Genomic DNA, 24302 nt, shown 5'->3' on the forward strand with positions numbered 1-24302 from the left:
TAACCAGTATTTTAGCAGAGACAATCTTTGTTTTTTGTGCAGTGAGTTGTTACTTTTATGCAATAGGTTTTTTAATCATCGGGAATATATTGTATGAAAAAGTAATGAAAAGAGAACCAGACGTATATATTGAAAAGAGAGAGTCAAACTGAGTAGCTTTTTCAGAGCTAGCATTTATATTATGATCCAAATGGCTTCTTTTTTTTTGTGATTCATAATTGTGAAGTCTAAATTTACCACTTGAAGGAGTCATGTTGGTATTCTACAAGAGTGCACAACAAGCCATTGCTTCTCAATTGTGGTGAGAGAAGAATGAAAGCTGTTACTTGATACATATAAGGTACATGGGGGTGTAAAATGACAACGTATAACAATGTGCACGAAATATGGTCATCGCTACAGAATAAAATATTGCATTTATTTGTGCAAACAGGAAGAAACCTATCCTGAAGAAGTGTCACTGGACCCGAAACATTAATTCTGCTTTCTCTGCACAGATGCTGCCAGACCTGTTGAGTTTTTCTAGCAATTTCTGTTTGTATTTGTGTTACAAGAAACTTATTGATCCTTCTGATCAAGTGCTACAGTATACGACCATTTAAAACATTTTCCTGACACTTTTTCATATCTGTAGAAATCTCGATTACCAGAATACTTACAGAAAGAAATCCATTTAACAGTACTTTGTCAATGTATTTCCCACAATGAATGAGAAAGGTCTTTGCCGCTTCATTTTAATCTGACCTGAAGATAGCAGTTTCTTAATACTTTAACAATAATGGTGAGTTGGTTAATAGTAAGGGTTAATGTTCAATCATGTTATGGCCCGGGAATGTAAGGAGTTTCTCCTGGGAATTATGTGGCTATTTTTAGCCTTATTGAAACAGAGAAATAAAAGTGAGTACTGCTGGATGCATCACTGACCCTTCACACACTGCTCTAGATATCTGTGATGCTGCTGTAGGAAATTGTCAATTGGAGACCAGGTATTTTTACAACAAAGCAGAAAAGGAACTTTTTAAAAAAGTGAAGTTCCACTCGGGCATTTCTGCCCACCACCAAGCAAACCCTTTCTGACCATCTTCATCGGAACTTGGCGCAACCGATCCAACTGCTTTGCCACTTGAAGCATGAGGTTTGAGGGGAAAGGAGGTGCTCTTAAAAAAGTACAATCTGGAGTAGAATTTGTTGCTGTTTTTAGCAAGTCTTAGTAACAGAATGTTTGGGGAGAAAACTGCCAAAATGCTGAAAAAAAAGTTGATTTATTTGCTTAAGACTAATTTTAAATGCACTGAAGGAAAGATGCAACTTGGTGGTAAGAATGCAATTATTTTGATACCTTTTTAAAAGGTAATATGCTCTGAGGCAAGATAGTTTGCACGTGGTACAGAACTTTTTGTATATTTTCATGTCCGCGTGTTTTACCTTTGGGTTTTAAGGCTGTTGTTGTTACACGTATTGGCATTCCTTTTGAAAACAGGATGGACAGAAAGAAGTTAAACAGTGCCATCTCACCTGTGGATATGCAGACTTACCGAACTTGGCTACTTGTGCCACACAGGTTTCATTTCAGTCACTCATCATGATTTGATGCCCATAATTTGTAAAGAAAATTCACATTTGAGACTACTTCAAAAAACAGCGTTTTGCTCATTCTATGATGAAATCGCTTTGCTCGAGTTGCGAACATGTTCTTTTGGTCCACTATTGTAAGCCTTTGTGGAATAATAAGAACTATACCAAGATATACATTGATCAACACAATACTAGACAATTTAATATGAACAAAAGTTCCTGTTCACAAGGACAGGAACAATGCTGTGGCAGTCCACAAAGCTCAGCTTTAATAGCGTGGCAAGACAATCAAGGAATCCATCAGTCACCATATCCACCGTCACATTATTGACAGTTGTCAGTTTGTGTCCTTGATACATTTCCTTAGTCAAATAAAAAGTTACCTTGCTTCAGAAAGAATGTCTCGCTTTTCCCAAAAAGAGAATGATTAGCCTACCTTCTGCAGCCACTGTGTATTGTTTTCCATTACATTTTCAAGTTGTCGAAGTCTTTGCAAAGAGGCATCACTATCCGTTTCTGGAGAGTCTCTCTGCACTGTATTCGGCACATAGTGATTTGCCATTGAGCGGCAGTTGTCCACCTCGGGGAGCAAGAAGGTATAACTGCAAGGCCCATGCTGTATTTGATAATGCCTTTTTCCAGTATTATCCAAACTTTTGTGAACCCCTGCTCCCAGGGACAGACTGCAGCTGAAGAAAAAAAGAGAAGGAATCAACATTTTCTGTGTCCGTTCAAAGTGCAGTGAGTCCTCTGTATACTAAGAGCAATCCCAGATTTTTTTTAAAAATATCTGTCAATTTTTTTTCAATTGTGCCGTTTTTATCCTCTGGAATTCTGTGGTAAAATTGCCAAGTACAAAGCACTGTGAACAGTTCCTGCTTGATGTTCTGTCAAAACTGGAGTAATAAGGTTCTGTATTACTTCCTGTAGTCTTTCAGTCTGTGTTGCGCAGGCAGAGACAATGCAGCAAAGCAAACACAATTCCCCACTGGCTTGGTTTCCCAGCTTGAGAGTGCCCTTTTATCTGAAGCTTTACTGCACGTTTCTGCAAGCTGCTGTATCTGACTCAATCAATGCAGCTTTTTATGATAACTTGACAGGAATTGCAGTGGTGTTGTGTGCATTTCCCTCAGGGCTGTCAGTTATCTTCCACCAGGGAGGTCACCCTTAGAAAACACGGATACACGAGTGTGTTTCTGTCCAATGCAGCCGGCGTTTTCCAAAACTCCAAAGAAACACGATTGGCCAATAACAGAGCCACTGGTAATTCCCTTTCAGCCTTTCAAGTGGGAATGTATGAATAGACAGAAGAAATCATTCTGGCTTCCCTTGGACTACGTGCTGGAGAGAGCATTGTAGCGCTAGAAATTAAAGAATGCACAAGTAGTGTATACGGTGGGTAATGCCTCACACATGATTTGCTATGAAATGACATGCTTTCATTCAGTGGTGCTTAATTTTTTAAAAAATGAAACTCAGGAATGTTTGTGTCCTGCACTTAAAAGTGTAGCGTCTTGGCTAAAACCCTCAGCGGTACATTAGACATTTCTCAGCTGCATTGAGTCTGGCAGGTGACAAATGTCAAGTGCTGTTTGAAATTAAAAACTTTACCTCATTCTACCTGTCACATGGCATTGTATAACATTTCAAACAGCAGTCACAATATCATAAGTCTGCACTTTTAAATTCAAGAAATTATTTTGTAACAAATCTCAGAACTTTTTATAGCAAAGACTCACGCTGGAATTTGTTTTAAGTGCCAAGGATATGTATGTTGCTCATTGAAAATGTAGCAATTCATTAGGATACTGGGCATAATCTCATTTCCACTGACAAACCTCTGCTGCCTTTGGTTGGGAGAAAGCTATTCTCAGTATGCCAGGAAGTCTGCCATCCTTTTTATCAACTAATTTGGTGAGTTGCATTATTGCACCATGCAGGCCTTAGTAACAAAGTTTTCAATGTTACCAATTAATCCAGATGCTGTGTTAAAACTTCACTATACTTTAAATGACTGAAGTAATTCTGGAACCAGTTCAGATAATCCTTTTGAAAATCTGCCAAGCTGCAAACTATTATATGGGAATTGATTTTCCTCTGCAAAAGAAGCAAAAAACAAAGCCGTTCATAAGAATGGTGTAATACCTTAAGTTCAGAAATATTTTACAGGTCAGTCTTTTCCTCTAGCAGAGCTACTTTTTAAGTGTAGTTATTAGAGTTAAGTGTTCAGTTTTCTCCTTAAGGGATGTAGCCCTTCTGAGTGCCTGTGACACCAAGAGTGATTAATTTGCACGTAAAGCCAATGAGTTGTGCTCTCAAGTTTAATAGGTCCTGCACTCCAATGGGAAAAAAATTGATTTTCTCTCTTAAGTCTTTAAAATACAATTGCCAGACAGTCTTCCTTGGCAGTTAAGCTAAAAGTAATTTAACTTATTGGGAGAAAAAAAATTCAGCATGATCTTGCACTAGATAAATTGCAATTTTTATTTAAAATGTACATGGTGTGAGAAATGTTTCCTGGATAGCATATATTACCCAATTTAAAAAGCATTGGTTATAATCTTTCAGTGATTTTGCTTTGGTGATAGATTGTGCCCTTTGTAAAAGCTTGTTTGCAAAGCAGACATTAAAGCAATGAAGCTAATGGATTTGAGAGTCTGATCTTAACTTCCACAATTCTCTTAGAGCAGGGATTCAAATCCCACTTTAGCAGCTGGCCGAATTTAAATTCAACTAATTTAAGTCTGGAATATGAAGCAAGTCTTAGTGATGATGCTGTGGAGCTACCATTGATTGTCTGTAAACCTGTCTTTCAGCTAAGGAAATCTGCCAACCTTATCAGGTCTGCCTTATTATGTGACTCCATTTATATGGTGAACAATTAACTGCTTTTTGAAATGCCATAGCAAGTTACTTATTTCAAGGGCAATTGGGGATGGGCAACAAACACTGGCCTTTCTAGCAATGCCGACATGAAAGAATAAAAGAAAGGCTAAATTATTAAACATTGCTTTATCTGGCAAAGTTATTCAGCAACTAATGATTACTTTAGAATATGGCTGAATGTATACAAAAACTGAAAGTCTTAAAATGATAAGCATTGCACGCTGCAATTTGTGCAGTACAGTTGGCAAAATGTGGATAAATTTTGATGGCCGAGCGATGTAGAGTTTCAGATCTGAACCTTCTTTTGGGAGATTCTTCAGGACAGACATGAAGCATTTCTTCAGAGGGAGTTTAGGAAAAATCATTCAGTTGACCATTCTTACTCACTTTGTAGCAATTTACAGAGCAGCACTGAAAGAGTTCAGGGACCATTTAAACCTGAATATTTTCCAAATTTTTTAAGCATTCATAAAAGGGAACTAATTCTGCAAACAATGTATTTATGACTTATTTAATCATAATTGCTTGTCCATATCCTCTATTTATCTCTTAATATTATTTTAAACTGTGCTTGCATTTAATTGCTTTTCCTCAAGTGCTAATCATAATTAGTCATGCGATATGTTTTAATTTGTATGTTTAAACCAGCTTTTTCTTAATTGTCTTGGCAAGACTCGCAATATCCACAATTGAACTCTGCACAAAGTGCCACTTCATTCTCGATTTTTTGCTGTATGTTTTATGTCTTAACTGTAAATGGAAGCATGAATAACAAAGTCAAGATTGAAAATCGAGAGCAATGTAAGAGTAATTCTTAATTTTAGATATCCTTCTGTACGTGAAACCTATGAGGTATTATGGTTTAACACTTGAGAGGGAAAGTTTTTGTCTTATCAACCTGCTCAAAGGCTTGGGTGGGAAGAGGCTGGCAGCAGGTTTGACACCCATAGTTAGTGGGCAATAAGATACAGGAGCAGAATTAGGGCATTCAGCCCATCTCATCTGCTCTGCCAGTCGATGATGGCTAATATGACTCTCAACTGCGTTCTCCTGCCTTCTCCCATAACATTTGATCCTCTTAATAATCAATAACCTATCTATCTCTGTCTTAAGTACATTCACTTACTTGACCTCCATTGCCTCTGTGGAATGAGGTCCACAAGTTAACACCTTCTGGCTGAAGAAATTCCTCCTCATCTCAGTTGTAATGTGTTGTGCTTTCACTTGAACGCTATGCCCTCACATCCTAGTCTCTCCTTCTGGTGGAAACATCATCTCTACACCACTGTATCCAGGCCTTTCAATATTCTATAAGTTTTAATGAGATCTCCCCTCATACTTTTAAACTCCATAGAGTACAGATCCAGAGCCCTTAAACACACTGCATGTGACAAGCCCTTCAGCCCCAGGATCATTCATGTAATTGTCCTCTGGACCCCTCCAAGGGTAGTACGTACATCCTTAGATAAAGGCCCCAAAACTGCTCAAAATATTGCAAATGGATTCTGACCAGAGTCTTGTACAGCCTCAGCAGTGGATTGTTGCTCTTGTATGCTAGCCTTCTCTAAATGACATCTTAAACTGTATGTTACCCTTAAAAGAATCCTGAACTAGGACTCCTAAGTCCTTTTGTGCTGCAGATTTCCGAACCCTTCCTCCATTTAGAGAATAGTCTATGCTTCTATTCTTCCAACCAAAGTGCACAACCTCATCCATTCCCCCATTGAATTCCATCTGCCACCTCTTTGCTCATTCTCCAGGCTTTGTTGTGGCTCTTGAATCCAGCCCTGGTATTAGCATTGTGCTACTGGGTTTCTGGCTGACTAGAGGGGGTCGGGTTGAAGAGACAACCTACACCTGTTAATTGAAGATTTTGTTTTTAAAGTATTCACAGTAGGGATCCATTACTGGCCTATCACTGAGGACTGAGCAAGTATTCTGAAGATGTGCAGCACTGACTATAATCTTCCAAATACACCTTTTATACAATATATCCGCATTCAAGGTTAGCTCAGCATTGTTTGCTTTAATGTCAATAATAATATTTTGTTTAAAGTTGCAAGTTTCAATTTAACATTATTTACAACAGACTTCCTTTTCTGTGGCCTGCCTCCTTAGAAGACCTTTTCTCGATGCTGCTGCCCCTGTCCTTCATCCTGAAGTCCCCAGTTTTCCTCTGGTTCCTGCCCTTGTCCACATGCCCTCATTCACCCACCCCACCCCCAAAGCAATTATCCTGCCCCCTCTATCTTTCATCTTTCTGTTGTCTGGTATCTCCTGGCTCCACCTAATGGCAGCGATTGATCAATGCAGGCAGTTCTGGAATTCTGCTGTAATCACATCGACCAGTTTCTACCACTAATTGGAGCATGGTCAACTTAAACTTCATCAATTTGTGTAATTTTAGCATTTCATTACAGTATTTGTATACATTTATTCTATATTTATAATTTATTTTATTCTTAATGTAATTTTATTAATGCAGGTATTTAGGAATATACATTATTTCAACTTAATATTTTAATGTTGTTTTCCAGAGAGAAAAGTCCTGATGTGTCTAATTCCACTCTGTTTCTCTTGTATCTATTAATTTCTTTGTTTTATGTGTTATTTCAACTGGAAATACACAGTACGACACATACGGTGCAGTACTTCAACTCATGCATTTTTCTACCAAGCTAGACATGCCTGAAGGAACCAAACCCCACATTCAACATACATTTCTATGGCAATCTATGATTCACTTAAAGTTGATTCCTGAAAGATGCAACTCCAAGGTGGTATGACACACCAGAGAATTATAAATGTTTCACACTTCCTCCAAAAGAAAATTATAAGGATAATACCAGAAAATACAGGCCAGTTAGTTTAATCTGAGTGTTGCAAATCTTTTAGAAATGATTATTTAGGACAAAATCAACAATCACGAAGGCAAATGTGGATTAATTAAGGAAAGCCAACATTAAAAGAAAATTCTCTTCAACTAACTTGAGAGAGATTTTTGATGAGGTAACAGCTTGAGAGGGTAAGGTGATGAGGTGTAAATCAACCTCATTTTTTAAAAAAAAGGTGGAGCAGTTGAAATTCTCCCATTCTCTTGCATTTACTCTTTTTCTAAGGAGGTTGTTCATCCTCACTGGGGAATATAGAACAGTCACATATACTTTCATGATAAGGGGTTAATTTTTTGATACTGAGATGAGAAGAAATGTCTTCACTCAAAAGAATTGTGAATCTTTGGAACTGTGCCTCAAAGCGTTATGGGTGTTTCATTTTTCAATGTATTTAAGACTGGTTGGGACATTTTGAATACGTCTTAATCCAGAGTCTCTTCTTGACGAGGTTTCTGCCAATTCCATCCCAAATTCCAAAGCTCTGAACTCTCCCAATTCAGTTAGGGCTTGTTCACCAGAAGAGGACAGAAGGTGTACTCTGGAAATCTGCTGAAAACCAGCATGAAGAAATGCAGAATTGGAATCAACCTCTTGGAGATCTTCATCTGAGACTGAATCAAGCAGAAGCAGGATCCTGTGGGAAGGATCCCAGCTTTCTGAAACCGAGTGATGGCAAAATGGAAGAAGAAAAGCGAAAGCAGCAAAAAAGCACAAGTCATGACTTAAACGAATAATATATCACCAATGAGCAGACCTATTTAATTGAGTACAATAAACATAGTGATGATTTGTTGACGACTATGTGGAAGAGTAATGTAATATTTTATGGGAGCATATCTAAAATTATACTCTCCAAACAGCCTTTGTAGTAAAGTTGAGACTATCCTTATAACGTGTAAGTAATTGCAGAGATGAATGAAATCTTGATTATTGTACATGACTCTTCTTCTTAGAGCAGAAGGTGAATATCATGCACACAATAGACCAAGTAAACCCACAAAAAACCCAGACAATTAGAAGATATGAGTGACAGCATACAGCAACCAGCAGGGTCACTGAAAGGTGCCAGAAACAAAGAAATTTGGGCATGTGTTTTGCTGGCCATGCCCACCTGTCCAACACACAAGAGGGTGTTATTCCAGACACTTACAGATGTTGGAGCATCCTCCGAAGAAAGAGGGAATCCTCTTAATGTGACCAGTGAGCAAACTGATCCTCTGTCCCATACTCTGCTCAAGGTATTGGCTCCTACAAGCTCGAGTTCTGTGTCCGAGTGCTTCGTCCTGTGGAGCGGTATGTGGCTGAGGATAACGCAGCTTTCAGATTTACATTTTAGTTTAATATCTGGCTCAGTCATACACTTGTTAAGATAGTTCCCACTTTTCTGAAGCTTCAAAATGTCTTGTCGATTGAATTTAAATGTCTCAACCCAATTCCTATGGGCCACTAAAGAAAGTATTGCACAAATTGACAGTAAATTAACAAAACTTGGATGTCAAAGGTAATTTACAAGAAAATATTTCATTGCATGAACTAGAAAGGGAATGTACTCCATACTATACTTGAGATAAAAATTTTGCATCCTGACAAACCTGTTCACTCGTCTCATCAACATCCAGTTCAACAATTTTCCAGAATGCACAAGAGATCATTTTCTTGCCTTGTCTACTTGTCTATATGGAGCATTCACTTTCATGAAAGCACAGGGAATAGAGAGCTCTCTGCATTTTTTGTTCATGGGCATTGTTGACAGGGCACCTGTCAAAATATGGTACCTATGGTTGCAGCCGACATACACGCACCCACATCCCCACACGCACCCTCACATAGACACACCCCACACAAGCACATAAACACTAACCCACCAACGGGGTCAATAGCGGTCATGGTGCAGGCTGAAAACCTCCGAGCAACAGTTGAAGATTTTCACAAATAACCAGAAGACCTTGATCTGCAGGTGAAGCCATGCTTGCCAGGAAACAAACAATCTTGAATGTATTTATCCATTGGCGTTTGTAAATTGCTTTTACTTTGCATTTAAAGTGTGTTTTTTTTTGTTTAAATCTTTATTGCAGTATCCAAGATATAAAAATAACTTTTGGTGGCAGCGTATGTTCATCCCTTTGTTTGGCCAGTGCTCAATTTCTGTCTGATATTCATAATTCAATTACTTCTCCAAGTCATTAATGAGTTATCAACAATAAGGTTGGTACATTTAATAGATATAAATGGAGCTTTAGATAAGCAACAATTTGTAGAAGAGGATTATTGGAAATTAGTCTCATGAGTTTGCTCTTTTATTAAATTCTTCTCAGGAATTTGTCTGTGCCAGGCAAGGCATTTATTGTCCTCTGCTAATTGTCCTTGATAAGGAATGCAACTTCTGCACCGCTGCTTGATGTTTGTGATGTATTAAAACCATAAGGCATAGGAGCAGAAATTAGGCCATTCAGCCCATCAAGTCTGCTCCACTATTCAATCATGGCTGATAAGTTTCTCAATCCCATTTTCCCGCTTTCTCCCCATAACCCTTACTCCACTTGGCAATCAAGAAACTATCTGTCTCTATCTTAAATACACTCAATGACCTGGCCTCCACAACCTTCTGTGGCAGTGACCTCCATAGATTCACCACTCTCTGGCTAAACAGATTTTCTCTATCTCCATTCTAGTAGGTCTTCCCTTTACTCTTAAGGGTCCTAGTGTCCTCGGATCCTCATCTCTCCTATAAATGGAAATATCTTCCCAACATCCACTCTGTCCAGGCCATTCAGAATTCTGTAAATTTCAATTAGATCCCACCTTATCCTTCTAACCTCCATCGAGTATAGACCCAGGGTCCTCAAATGTTTCTCATGTGTTAAGCTTTTCATTCCAAGGACTATTCTTGTGAATCTCTTCTGAACACGCTCCAAGGCCAGTACATCCTTCCTGAGATATGGGGCCCAAACGTGACCTGACCAGAGCCTTATAGACCCTCAGAAATACATCCCTGCTTTTATATTCGAGTCCTCTCAAAATAAATGCTATCATTCCATTTGCTTTCCTAACTACTGACTCAACCTGCAAGTTTACCTTGAGAGAATCCTGGACTAGAACTCCCAAGTCATTTTGCACTTCAGACTTCTGAATTTTCTCCCCATTTATTGTTGATATTCAACTGATGGAGATAGTTAAAAAATAAAGTCTCTATAGTTTTACCAGACCATGGGGCTGCGCTCTCATTAAAGAGAGGCGACTGGTGGTGTTTTAACCTGAGGGTCGTCACGCTGCAGGCAAAGGAGAGGTTGAGATGCTAAGTTGCCAATAGTATGCAGGGATGAGTAGGTTAGGTGGATTAGCCATGGGAAATGCAGGGTCTGGGTAGGATGCTCTTTGGAGGGTCAGTCGGTTTGGACTCGATGGGTGAATGGCCTGCTTTCACAATACAGTGATTGTGAATATTATTGTGGGAGCAAGAACAATTTAAATAAGAGGAAATCTTGTGGTTCTATTCAAAAGTTTTTTTTGTTAGACATTTGAAACTGTTGTGAATGATTTTGATTAAGCAGCAGTCTAATGTACAATCACAAAAGCTCAGAGCAGGAATAGACAAATCAGCCTGATCAGCCTGCTGCTCCATTTAATACAATTATGGCTGATGTCATTTTGGCCTCAACTCCATTTTCCTATCTGTTCCCCACATAATTTGACCATGACTAATTAAAAAGTAAGGGGATCAAAATTGCACACAGGCCTCCAGATGCTGACCATGCCTCATGTCTTTGCAGTTGCATCCCAGCTAGTCATCAGCAATGCAGGGACCCAGCTATGCCTGTCACCTTGTCAATTATGTGGAACAGTCCGTCTTCTGCAGTACCAGTACCATTTCCCACCTTTGCCTCTGCTACATTGATGACTGTATTGGTGCCACCTTTTGTTCTCATGAGGTTGATCAGTTCATCAGCTTTACCAACACATCCCATTCTGACCGTCAGTTCACCTGGACCATCTCAGACACCTCCCTCCTCATCCTGGACCTCTCCATCTCCATGAACAGAGACGAATCAACATAGACATCTTTTATAAACCCACTGACTCCCACAGCTACCTGGACTACACCTCCTCCCACCCTGCCTCCTGTAAAAATGCTATCCCTTATTCCCAATTCCTCTATCTCCGCTGCATCTCCAGTTCCACCACAGAAAACACCAGATGGGTGTCTCCTTCAAAAACCGTAATTTCCTTTCCCGTATGGTCAATGATGCCCTCCAGTGCCTCTCATCCACGTCCCGCACCTCTGCCCTCGAACCCCACCCCTCCAACTGCAACAAGGCCTGAACCCTCTTGGTCCTCATCTTCTATCCCACCAACCTCCGTATACATTGCATCATACTCCACCATTTCCGCCACCCCACCACCAGAGATATATTTCCTTCCCCACCCCTATCCGCTTTCCATAAAGACCATTCCCTTGTCAGGTCCACCCCCCCACCCCCCACTGCCAACAACCCACCCTCACCTCCAGACACTTTCCACTGCCACCACAAGGATTGCAAAATCTGCACCCACACCTCCATCCAAGGCCCCAAAGAAGCCTTCCATATCCATCAGAGTTTTACCTGTATTTCCACACACGTCATTTACTGTATCCGTTGCTCCTGATGCAGTCTCCTATACATTGGGGAGGCAGGGCATCTACTTGCAGAACACTTCAGAGAATATCTCTGGGACACACACATGAAGCAACCCCACCTCCCCGTGGCCGAACACTTTAACACCCCCTCCCACTCCGCTAAAGACATGCATGTTCTGGGCCTCCTCCATCGCCAAACCCTAACCACCAACACCTGGAGGAAGAACGCCTCATCTTCCGCCTTGGAACCCTGCAACCATATAGCATCAATGTGGACTTCACCAGTTTCCTCATTTCCCCTCCCCTCATCTTATCCCAGTTCCAACCTTCCAACTCGGCACTGCCCTCATGACCTGTCCTATCTGTACATCTTGCTTCCCACCTATCCGCTCCACCCTCCCCTCCGATCTATCACCATTACCCTAACTCTACCTAGCTATCCCACTCTCGGCTACCTTCTCTCCCAGCCCAATCCCCTCCCATTTATCTCTCCAACCCGTCAGATAACCAGCCTCATTCCTGATGAAGGGCTCTTGCTTGAAATGTTGATTTTCCTGCTCCTCGGATGCTGCCTGACCTGCTGTGCTTTTCCAGCATCTGCAGTCCTCACTTTGTCCCGATTGCAGTGCTATAGCCAAATGTCAGGATTTGTTAACAAACATGAGTGCTTTCAATACTGCCTCTTCTGAGGTCAGCCCAAAATGTGCTGCAATTTGTTTCAGCATGTATGTTGATTATGCTATTACATAAAATTGTGAATGTTTCTATGTTACTTTGTGACCAGACTTTCAGCAGCAGGTAAGAAAATTCAATACTTATACAGTGTCTGTTGCTAACCAGTATTTGTGGAATTGCCAAAGGTTTCTTTCCAACTCCAGAAAACATGAGTGACTAGGAAAGGCATTATAAGTGGCACAAAACTCTGAAGAAGCCAGAATCAGAGAAATCCAAAGTTTAAAGGGATTGGTGGTTTGCAGTTACAGGTTCAGAGTACAATAGCCACCAAAGAATTTAAACTCATGATTGAGTTTGGAAATTGAAGCCTTTTTGAATCCAGGAGTTAATGGAAAGTAGGGATGATGGATAAGTTAGAGTTAATGTGAAATGGGATGCAAACAGTACCATTTTGACTAAGCTGAAGTATATAGTATACACAAGGTGGAAGGCCAGCCAGAAAACTGAAATGTCAATGGCAAGATGAGGAGTTAATGACAGATAATGGCTGAAATTGGGTGAAAATGATCCTACTGGGGTGCAAGTATTTAATGCCTATGTGAGATTGGAATGAAAAGCATCGCTGGAGGGGGAAATTGAAACCAAAGTTCAAGAAGAGAAGAGGACAGAGATGAACAATATGGAATTTGTAGTAGGGGGCAAAGGTAGTGTCTGCAGTCTTCATATAATTTAATTAAAGAAAATTGCATTTTCTTGAAAGCTAGATGTCAGTTAAGAAGTCTGATAGTAAAGAGTCAGAGGATTAAAATAGATAATGTAGAAGTTATTCCCTTCCTTGCTGGAGCAAGATACGTGTATATTAATGTTTTTTGTCAAGAGATACCATATAACTGAAGTGAAAAGAGCAAGGAAGAGGTCCTTGAAAATGTCAGGAGTAGTTCTGCAGATTTGAAAAGAGAAGTTTCTAGAAATGCTCTAGTTATAAATGATTAAGGAACAGAAGTATCAACCAGAGACTGACCCATCAAGCAGGACAATAGAAAAGTCATGCTGGAGAGAGAATACTGGGGTTTCCCATGCTGAAGTTATTTAGAAGGAGGTGAAGAAGAAAAGTACCCCACAGTCACCCTTACAGGGAATGTTGTTTGTCCCTTAGGTTAAGGCCAAACAGCAAGCAATGAAAATAGTATTTTCCTTTCTCGTGGCATGCATATTTTGGAAGCCCACAGAGTAACTGGAAAGGAATGGCTACATTTTTAGCTCATGAATACATAAGGAAGATTGTGGCTTTCTACAGGATCTGAAAGGATTTTAAGACTCTGGGTGGGGGCAGAGGCAAAACGTTTACATTGCTCATTTGAATTTTTGTGAAACTTACATTCTATGCACCATCAAGGAAACACAAGAAACTGTGGCATTTGTGGGCAGAAGAATGCCGCCACCAATCTTCTTTGCTTGGCTGGATGCAAGGTTCTATTTAATTTATAGTGGTAAAGAACTAACCACTAATAGGTCTTAACAAAAAGAGATTCTTGTCTTAACAAGATGTAATTTATTACATAAAGCAATTAGATTCAGGTTATTTTAACCAGTCTCCTTTTAAAATAGAAGTAGAATTAAGTATTTGAAAGACGTTTTTGAAGCGATAAATAGTGAAGTAAGTCATTCTCAGTAATGAGTGCTTGCACATATGTTGTAGACTGCATTGGGATACTTTTTATTTTTTATAATGTTTGAAATTATAGTTAAACCTTGTACATTTGATGTGCTAAGTATAATTTTACCACAATGTAAATTTTACATGGCCAAGGTTATTAGGGAAGATGGATAATGTGTGTTCAGTGTTTCTTCTAAACTGCATACTACCAGTGCAGGGATCCATGCACAGCATTCAGTGTGCTGATACCATTCACTGCATTGACTTCCAGTTTCGGAAGTCGCTGCCATGCGTGGAACTTGGAAATCTCCACAGAGAAAGAAACAAGTTAGCTGACATTCTACACTTGTCCCTTTCAAGATCCAGTGTTATTCACTGGATTGTCTGATCCAAGATTGTATGATGTCATCCAATTAGTGAACTTGATACAGACTCGAGTATTAACCCTTTCAGATCCAATTCCCTACATAACATCTCCCTGAAGCTTTCATTTTAACCCCCAGCATCTGCACACTTATTATAATTACCACTGTCCAATTTCGCCCTCAAGTCCCTAACTCTCAAAATCAGGTGGATTCGCGGTTTCACAATTCTTCCAGGATATGTTCTCTTTAGAATTTAACGACTGGTAGATCTGTGGTATGAGAGCTGTTGACCTTCACCCTCTATGGTCTGTAAACTGTTCTTGCACTGAAGATCTTTTATTGGTTAGATGTCCTTCATAAAAATGTCATTCCTGCTAACCTGGGTCTTTTGTCCAATACTTCTTGGGTAATGAACGACCCTTACCCCTAAATGTCTTTCACAGAAGAATTCTTCCCTATTGAATCAGGGCTTTGCTCCACAAAAAACAATAGTGAGCCCTTAATCTCATAGATTTTCAACATAGAAAAATGACTGCTCATGAAAACAGTTCCTTACTACTTTGCAGTATCCTGGATTCCTGAACTTGGGAATTTGTTCTTTTTGTCATGTCATGTCATGTAACCTCTAATCTTAAGAGTTTTGTTACTGAGATCATGAAATTTGAATTTCATGAATTCCCTGTCTTAAGAACCATTTTTTCAAGATGTCCATTCCTGTTGTTAAATTCTGCAGTATCTTGATACTGTTGTAAGCTCTTTCCTTTGAAGACATTACTTCTGTAATAGCAATTCTGCTTTAATTTGTATATACATGTCTTTATAGCTATAAAGCCATTTGAACTTCTGGAAATTTCTTATTTTGTGAATGTTTTCACCACCATGTCTTGTATTATGAGTAGAAGGATAATGCAATCAATCCTTTTCCTTGTCTGGATTGAAGGTCCTATTTGGCTTACAATGACAGGAGCAGCCAGTCATGAGTTTTAACAAACAGAGACTCTTATTTTGCAGGATGTAATTTATTGCATACTGGATATAAGTTGCATTAGTTAGTTAGACCTCATTACTAAGACTATTGGGAGATGCAGATGATGCACTTGATCCAAAGATATTCTCCTGATTTTCCCCCAGCTATACCATATGACATGATCAGGTTGAGTAAAGCGTATTGCAGTCTCCAACATTAATCTTTTCAGAAGCATTAGCTGGTTTAACAGAAAGCAAGACAAATAATTGTCAAATTTTTGATATTATCCAGGACATAAACTCCAATTTGAAGATCACTTTGGTTAGGTAGAGGACTCTTTGACATGAGCTCTTGATAAAGCACAGAGGCAAAGTTGTGCATTATTATCTAACAAATGGCTTTACTGATGTGTTGAATGACAAAGGGGATTAGATTAGATTACTTACAGTGTGGAAACAGGCCCTTCGGCCCAACAAGTCAACACCGACCCGCGGAAGCACAACTCGCCCAGATCCATACCCCTACATTTACCCCTTCACCTAATTTGGCATGGCCAATTCACCTAATCTTTGGACTGTGGGAAGAAACCTGAGCACCCGGAGGAAACCCATGCAGACATGGGGAGAATGTGCAAACTCCACACAGGGAGTTACCTGATGTGGGAATTGAACCCGGGTCTCTGGCGTTATGAGGCAGCAGTGCTAACCACTGTGCCACCCACTTTTCTAGATATTATTGAATGAATTGGAATACTGTGAACTAAACTGATACATTGATGAACTAAACTGGTGTCGAGTGACCTCAACTTCATAAAATATGACTGAGATATGGTGATATATACATAAATATTTATTATAGATTCAGATGATTCAAAAAATCTTCAAAAATAATAAAGGCATGTGTTCATATAGCAGTTCTCAAAACCACTAGACGTCTCAATTAAGTACTCTTGTAGTCTAGTCATTGTTGTAATGTAGGAAATGATGCAGTCAATTTGTGCGCATAAAGCTCTCACAAACAGCAATGTGATAATGATCAGACAACATGTTATTTTTAATACTGAGAGATAAATATTAGCTGAAACATCAGGTATAACTCCCTCGCTCTTCTTCAACAGGGAACCAAGAGAAACTTAATTTCATGTCCCATCTGAAAGGCACCATCTCTGACAGTCAGCACTTTCTCTCAAGCCCCAGAGTGGAACTTGAACCCAGGTCCTTGTGACTCAGATGAGTCCTGTCAACTGAGCCACAGCTCTTGGCTTTGCTGTGAGGGTATTGATTGGAATGTAACAAGATTTTGTATTAGTTGTACATTGGTATCAGCATCTGCAGATCCTAATGGATGCTATTTTTATCTTAGACAAAATCCTTCACAATTACCAAGCAGAGTTCCACGCTGTGGGGATTCTATGACAAGAGCATACAGACGCACATTGGTTCATCTTAAAACTTTATTCTTCATTAAATAAGTTAAAAGATAAAGTATGTTCAACATTTTGTTCTACGTGGAATTTCCCAAACCACATTCAAGATATAGAACTGTTTATTGCTTTTGTTGTTGTAGTATTCAGCTATGAGAATGTTATATTATACTTAGCAGATCTTAACTTTTGATAGTTTTTAAAAAAGCTAAATGATGTACTTGTAATTTCAATTGTATTTTAACTATATACAAGAAATAATTTTAGCTTCAGCAGAAGAATTACAATAAAAATGGAAAAAATACTATATAGTGCTTTATCCTATTTTTAGAAGGTCCCAATCATTTTTCAATTATTTGACTGCTTTTCAAATGAAGTCATTGATAAGATAGAGACAAACATAACTGCCTATTACTATACAGCAAAATCCCTTCAAGTTTTTAGTCACACTGTACTTAATAGATTTCAGTAGTGACCTGCAATTGATGTTGGACTATTAAGTCTGTAAATTTGTGCATATCTCTCCTCTCTTTCTTGGGGACAATTGATGACTTTAAGCATCTGTAGAATTTTGTTTTTGTTTTGTTAGTGTTGGTTGAGGAGGCAATGTTGGCCAGGTCCCTGTGAGAATGCCTTAATCTTCAAATAGTCCCATGGAAACATTTACATCCACTTGAAGAGCCAGAAGGGAATTCAGATTAATGCATCATGTGAAAAAGGGCACCTCCTGCACCGAGGTGCCAACTTAGATTTATGTGATGAATCCTTTGTGAGCTTTATCAGGCAACTTTGTCTCAGTATCAAAATTGTTGTTAAAGTCCTAGAAAACCAAAATTTTCTGGCTGCCTCCCAAAATAAGTCTCAGGCCTTCAGTGTTTCACATCTCTCTTTTCAGATATGTGTACTATAAAGAAAACATTTTTTTCCTACTTCCCCTGCTGTATTGTGTTGGAGCTTCAGGTATAATTACACCTTAAATTATGAAATGTTCATGGCCCACTATACTGTCTGTGGAATTATTTGCTCACACGGGGTAGTTAAAGACTTTGTCTTTGGATTTCAGAGTTGAAAAATATGTTTCCCGAAGCCACCTGTAAAAATAGTGCAATTCTTTTAATAAATAGAGAATTTACACTACAGCCACCTTAAAATAGTGCCCCTGGCCATAAGCCTACATTGTAGCTTTCCTTTTTGTTTTTCATTTGGTTTTTAATTGATTAACTTATTGAATGCTACTTATATTAGCTTGCATGTTTTCTAGATCAGCTTATTAGAAAGCATTGAGTAGCAAGTAAAACAATGCATGAAGTTAATGTTGTTTCATTTTGTTGTGAAACCATCATATATACAGGATATCAAGCAAATAGATGCTCTATCAAAGTTCCTGTCCTCCGTCACCCACCACCAACACCACCATTGTCTGTAGATTTACTGTAGATCTTGGTATATAAGTCTGTCTTCAAAATCTCCAATGTTGGGAATTCAGATCTGTAGTCAGATAAATAGTTGCCATCTAAGATTCGATTTCAATGTTTTCCCTCAGATAGCAGTTTCAGTCTTGATTGCAATCTGAAAAGGTTGCTTGTTATCCCTCATTTTTAAATTTTTATTAAACGTGTAGAAAGACCGTATTAGGTACAGTTTTTGCTGCATAGGAAATCTATGTATTAGTAACAAAATAAGATCTTCCATTGGATATAATGTTTCTGTACTTGTATAACAATTCCTCTGCTGACTTACCATGAATAATTTCACAGGCGATATTTTCAGTCTTTTGAAAGTAGGAATTATAGAGCCAGAGAATTTTTTGAGTTGCTTCCATTCCTCACCATAATGCTTGAGAGAATGCAGCAGAAATCGGGTTTTAAATGTTTTACACACAACTTCAGAAATGATGTTTTGGTATCTGTTACATCAACTCATTTTTTGATCATATTTAGATCATCTGGGCCAACTCCTTTATATTGCTTGCATTGGAAAATTATTGACTACATCATAGCTATTTATTGATTTTTGTAAACTTTTCTACAACTTATTTTAAAAAAAACACATAAAATGCCTTAAAGACCAGAAGACAACGATATGCAATAGAAACATTTTGCATTTCACTGAAAAATTGGTTCATTTTGCCACATGCAGAATTGCCACATTTGCTCTTGTATCTTTCTGCCAAAACTATAAAGCACAGATTGTAATAATTAAATAAATGGATGTGAAATATTTAAAAATGAAAAAAATCAATTTAGGAAATGAAAGTAGGAAATGTTTGTTTTAACTGTAATTGCATTTTAAAAGCCAATTTTAGAGAAGTGTTTGTAATTTTGCTGTGATTTACTGTAGATCTTGGTATATAAGTCTGTCTTCAAAATCTCCAAAAATCTTTCCAAAAACAGGAGCCAACGTACACACAAGTACAATGTGTGTATAAATGTGAACTGCCAGGGTTGGTAGTTACCATTTTATGGAGATATGAAAAATATTTAACAGATAATTAATACTAACTTAATGTGGCACTGTTTACTAAGTGAATTCATTGTACAAAGATACTTTCAACCACAAACAAGAATTTTCAAATTGTCAAATTAATTGTCTTTAGCATCCAGTCCAAAAGAGTTTGTCAAATCAGTAAGTCTCCTTAGTTATGGCTTAACTTATAAAGATTGCTGTCTCATAAGTCTAATTTTCATAATCAACCATCCACAACAAAAGATCTTCCTCTTAGTCAATTGAATTGGATGTTCTGCAGCTTTCAAGTAATCTGATGATACTTTATGCATGAGTAACCTCTCATGATTTGTCATGAAATTGTACAAGTCGGGCAGCAAAAATATTTTCATACTTGGAACGTTTTATCTTCATCAAACATCCACTTTTACCTTTTGATGCATGTTATGATCATTCAATGTCTTGTTGAGGCTAGTATCCAGAGATTAAACTGGGCTTTCCGGTCTGTCACCTAACTGTAGTATGGTGTCATTTCTTCCCTTGCATCTCTTGCTCTCATCATTTATTGAGCATCTGTTCATTTCATATACTAATAAGCTGCATTCTATACATGGGATACCATTTGCCTATTTTACAGAATATCGGTGCACAGACTTCACTACCAAACAGCTAATGTTGTCATGGGCATGCATCCATTCGGGAAACTTGAAAAAGAGCATAACTGGCTCCTATTTTGTTGAGCTGAAACAGACGCGGTACGTGTACGTGTCCTTTCTGTTGCAAAGAATACAGCCCAGTCTACTACTACAGCTACCAGCATGTATAAGTGTGCCACATTGCTAGCCCAGTTGGCAATCTTAAATTGGTTTTCAGTGCCATTCCTGACAGATTGGAGATGATTGAGCAAGTGTTGTCCAATTGCAGAATCATGTTTAATACTGGGCACTGTGTTTTGAGGTTTACAAGTGTGGGATGGTGAATAAAGCTTTGCTGTTTGCAAACAGCTAAAGAAATATGTTGTTTGATATAATGTCAGTCTTTGGGACATGCAGTCTACGTACCTAGCATCACAATGACTCTGAAATCCACATGTCACATTACTGATTTGTGTGATTGGCAGACATTTTGGCTTGATGTTAGCATCCTGTCTACTTCTGAGGTACACGAGGCACCTTGCAAGGCCAAAAGTGACAGAATTCAACTGTTATGTAAACCAATAAAGAGACGCTGTAAGTCGACAGTAGTAGAGAATCCCCTGGGTCATTTCACAACTTGGATTTCAAAGAAAGGGAGTTCATTTGACTGCTCCATGTCAAAAGTGAATTTTGAACATAGGATGGAGTCCATTAAGACTTGTCAGGGATTTCTTCTGGGCAGCAGCGGATTCAAACCTAATCTTACATATCAGAAATGTACAAGGGGTGGGTAATTAGGTGTTAAATTTATCAGATGTGCTGCTCATGGAATTCAAGCATTCAATCTGATCGTAGTTGATCTGATTATAGTCTTAACTCTACATTTCTGCTTGCACCCATAACCTTTGTAAATCAAAAATGTTTCTAACCCAGCCTTCAATTTATCTACTGTACCACCTTCCACTTGCTTCTGGGGAATGGAATTCCAAAGATTACTGACACTCAGAAATGAAATTCTTCTCAAGTCCCATCTTAAATGAGATACCCCTTATTTTTATGCTGTGCCCCAACCCCTTATTGTAGATACCCTCACAATTTGAAAAAGCCACTCAGCACTGTCCCTGTCAATCCTCCACAATGTTGCATCTCTTAAAACTGTAGTCTCAACTTGAGATCTATTTATGCATGTTGTTCCTTCACACTAATAGCAAACTTTGAGACAGATTTTTCATTACAAGATTTTCCTTTTGATCTACCAGATTTTGGTGAATAAAATTCTTATCCACAATAATAGTTCAATTATAGGGAAGATTAAGAAAAACAACTTCTCATACCATGGTCACTTATGGATTATACACACAGAAAAGGTATCTGTTATTATTTAATGTATTCTTTCTTTTTCCTAGGTTCTGAGCCTTAATATTTCTCTGCATTGAATTCTATCTGCCATATTCCACTCGCTCGCTAAACATGTCTGTACCCTACTCTGTGCCCACTATTAACAAACTTCAATATCATTTGGTGTAGGTATATAGCTAAATGAATACCAAATGCTTTAACGTTTGTGGAGCTCTCTTGTGTAACCTCATGAAATTTCTTAGGAAAGTCCACAGACACTTCCATCAAAAAATTCTGATATTTCCTAGAAAAGTTGATTTAATACAGTATATCCCATCCAGAAACCTAACAGGACAAGACACAGAAATGTTGCTACAAATGTAGATGATTCTTCTTTTCTCACATCTGGATAAGCTCGTCTTACATCACTAGATATTTCCTAGATCAAGTTGCTAGCCTATCAGCAAAAGCTATAGCTTGATGAGTGAACCCTGCATTAAGCATAGATGACCTGGAGACTTCCTAGCTCTGACCACCTGTCTTAGGCATGTCAGAAGGATTTGCAGTTGATCAATCTGGTTTGGACTCCTAATAAATGTATCTTCCATGGTCATCAAGTCCTGTTGTGGAATTCGGATCCAGAGGTTCTGGCTTAGAGTCAGGGGTGGTAAAGAACCACATGACCTCCCACAAGCATGGATTAGAGACCCAGGAACTTTGCAGTATGACTGCATTGAGTACATATCAAAGAAGGGAATATAGGAACAAGAGTAAGTTATTGAGCCTTCAATGCCACTTTCATGAGCTATGTTCTTTAGTGTCATTGATCTTGAGAAATCTATTAATTTTTGTTCTGAATGTGTCAATAACTGAGCTTGCAATGCTCTCTGGGAAGAGATTGCAAAGATTCAGCACCTTCTGAGTGAAAACAAATTCTCCTCATTGCTCTTCGAAATGATCTACCTCTTATCCTGAGACTACATCCCTTGGTTTGAAAGTCCCCAGCCAGGAGATATTTCCTGGTCATGACCTATAAGAAGTTTATACATCTCAATGAGATCACCTCACATTCTCCCCTTGGCATTACCATCACTGAATCCCTCCACAATCACCGCACTCAGGGGTCACTATCGGTATTTTATTTACTAAGCTGTGTTGGTAAGCATTTATGTTGTCGTTCAATAGCTGAATCACAGGCCTTGTTCTGGGAGAAATAACATGGGTACATCACTGTACAAAAAATTTGAAAGGACCAGGGACTGGAAAAAATGAGCATCCTCAAGAATGAATGTTCAACAGTGAATGGCTCTCCTTTTGGATCCTCACAATCCATCCACCACCTACTAAGTACAGTTGAGGACTGCAATGAAATAATGTGCACCTACCTAGATGGGGCAGCTACAACAACCCTCAAGAAGTTTGGTACCATCTGGTGTACACTAGTCCTTTAGTTGGTTAGTTCTTTTATCACTGGCAAATGGTAGCTTCAATGTTTTCCATCTACAGGATGCAGTGCAACAACTCCCTAACCTGTGACCTCCACATCAAAGTGGACAAAAACAGCAAGTGCACGAGAATTACCCTACCCAACAACAACCTATCCCACATGGAACTTCTAATGTTGCCATCCTGACGTGGATGTATATTGCCATTTCTTTATCATTAATGACTAAAATCCCTGGAATTATCTACCTATTTGCACTGCGGTAAGACCTTTACAATGTGAAATACAGCAGTTTACAAAGAACAGCACCACCACTTCCTGAAGAGTAATTTGGGATAAATGATAATGCCAGTGACATGTGAATATACATATACCATAAATTTGGGGCAGGAGTAGGCCTTTTATTTTAATGTGAAACAAAATTACGTTTTTGATCTTCCATAGCTGTATAGATTCAAATGTGATTGATTAGTTCATCCACATGATTTAGAGATTGCCATGCGGGTTTCTACTGGTCTTCCTTTTAAAACAAAGCATTATTGCAAGAACAGATACCTGAACAAAAGTAATAAGAGTTTTAGTAATGTTAGCTAAAAAAAAGTGCCCTGATGTAAGAATGGAACCTTCTTATTGAAGCCATTTCACAAATAGTTTTGCTGTCCAAAAGTCTAGTTGGGTAATAGTTCATTTAACTTCTGTCAGTCTGGCTTCTGATGCTCAATTTGTGCAGATTTTTGACATTCGTACTGATTAAAATGTTGCCAAAAATGTCTCAACTGTTTGGGGTGGAAGGGAGGCATTTAAGAAGGGGTTTCCTTAATGTTGAGGACCCAGGAGCAATGTCCTTTTTAAAAAGCTAGCGGCCTTTTGGATAATGAATATGGAAAGCACAATGATTTATTATATTATTCAGCATAGAGTGGATGATGACAACTGCCTAAAGTTTTTCAACCTTTTCCAGAACGTACATTTCTTTACTTAAGAAAAAAAAAATGTATGTATTAAGACGCATTCTTGAAACTTGGACAAGGCTGCTGCAAATTTGGACAATGGACAAGAGTGTTAAATCTGAACTGTTTGGGTTAAATCTGAATGTTTGACAAGCGTGTGACAAACAACTATGTACATTCTCTAAGTATTCAGTGAAGCATTGTGTGGTTATTAGCAAAAAGGAATTCAGCTATTCTCTATATTTTTTCACAAAATATCACATTTGATTGAAAAGTGCTTGCTGAAGCTCATTGACGGTAATTGTTTCCATGAGGTGAACATGCAATAGTTCTAAGTGGGGGGAGGAGGGTGCAGAATGTTTATATCACGTTATTATGCCATAAGACTAGTTCGGAAATTCAGTTACTCGTTTAAGAATTTTTGATCATCTGT

The 24302-nt window shown here is 38.6% G+C and overlaps 2 protein-coding genes across 5 annotated transcripts in view; one reads left to right on the forward strand and one right to left on the reverse strand.

Annotated features, from left to right (window-relative positions):
* Positions 1-2738, reverse strand: part of LOC140464938 (angiopoietin-2-like) — an 85300-nt gene extending 82562 nt beyond the window's left edge. Inside the window, exon 1 of the mRNA XM_072560600.1 lies at positions 2012-2738. Coding sequence (XP_072416701.1) covers positions 2012-2293 — 282 coding nt within the window. The 5' untranslated portion in view covers positions 2294-2738. The remainder of the gene's footprint in view (positions 1-2011) is intronic.
* mcph1 (microcephalin 1) overlaps positions 1-24302 on the forward strand; it is a 333731-nt gene that overhangs the window by 247828 nt on the left and 61601 nt on the right. The window lies entirely within an intron of this gene.

The sequence above is a fragment of the Chiloscyllium punctatum genome, chromosome 3, assembly GCF_047496795.1.
Source record: "Chiloscyllium punctatum isolate Juve2018m chromosome 3, sChiPun1.3, whole genome shotgun sequence".
Taxonomy (NCBI): Eukaryota; Metazoa; Chordata; class Chondrichthyes; order Orectolobiformes; family Hemiscylliidae; genus Chiloscyllium; species Chiloscyllium punctatum.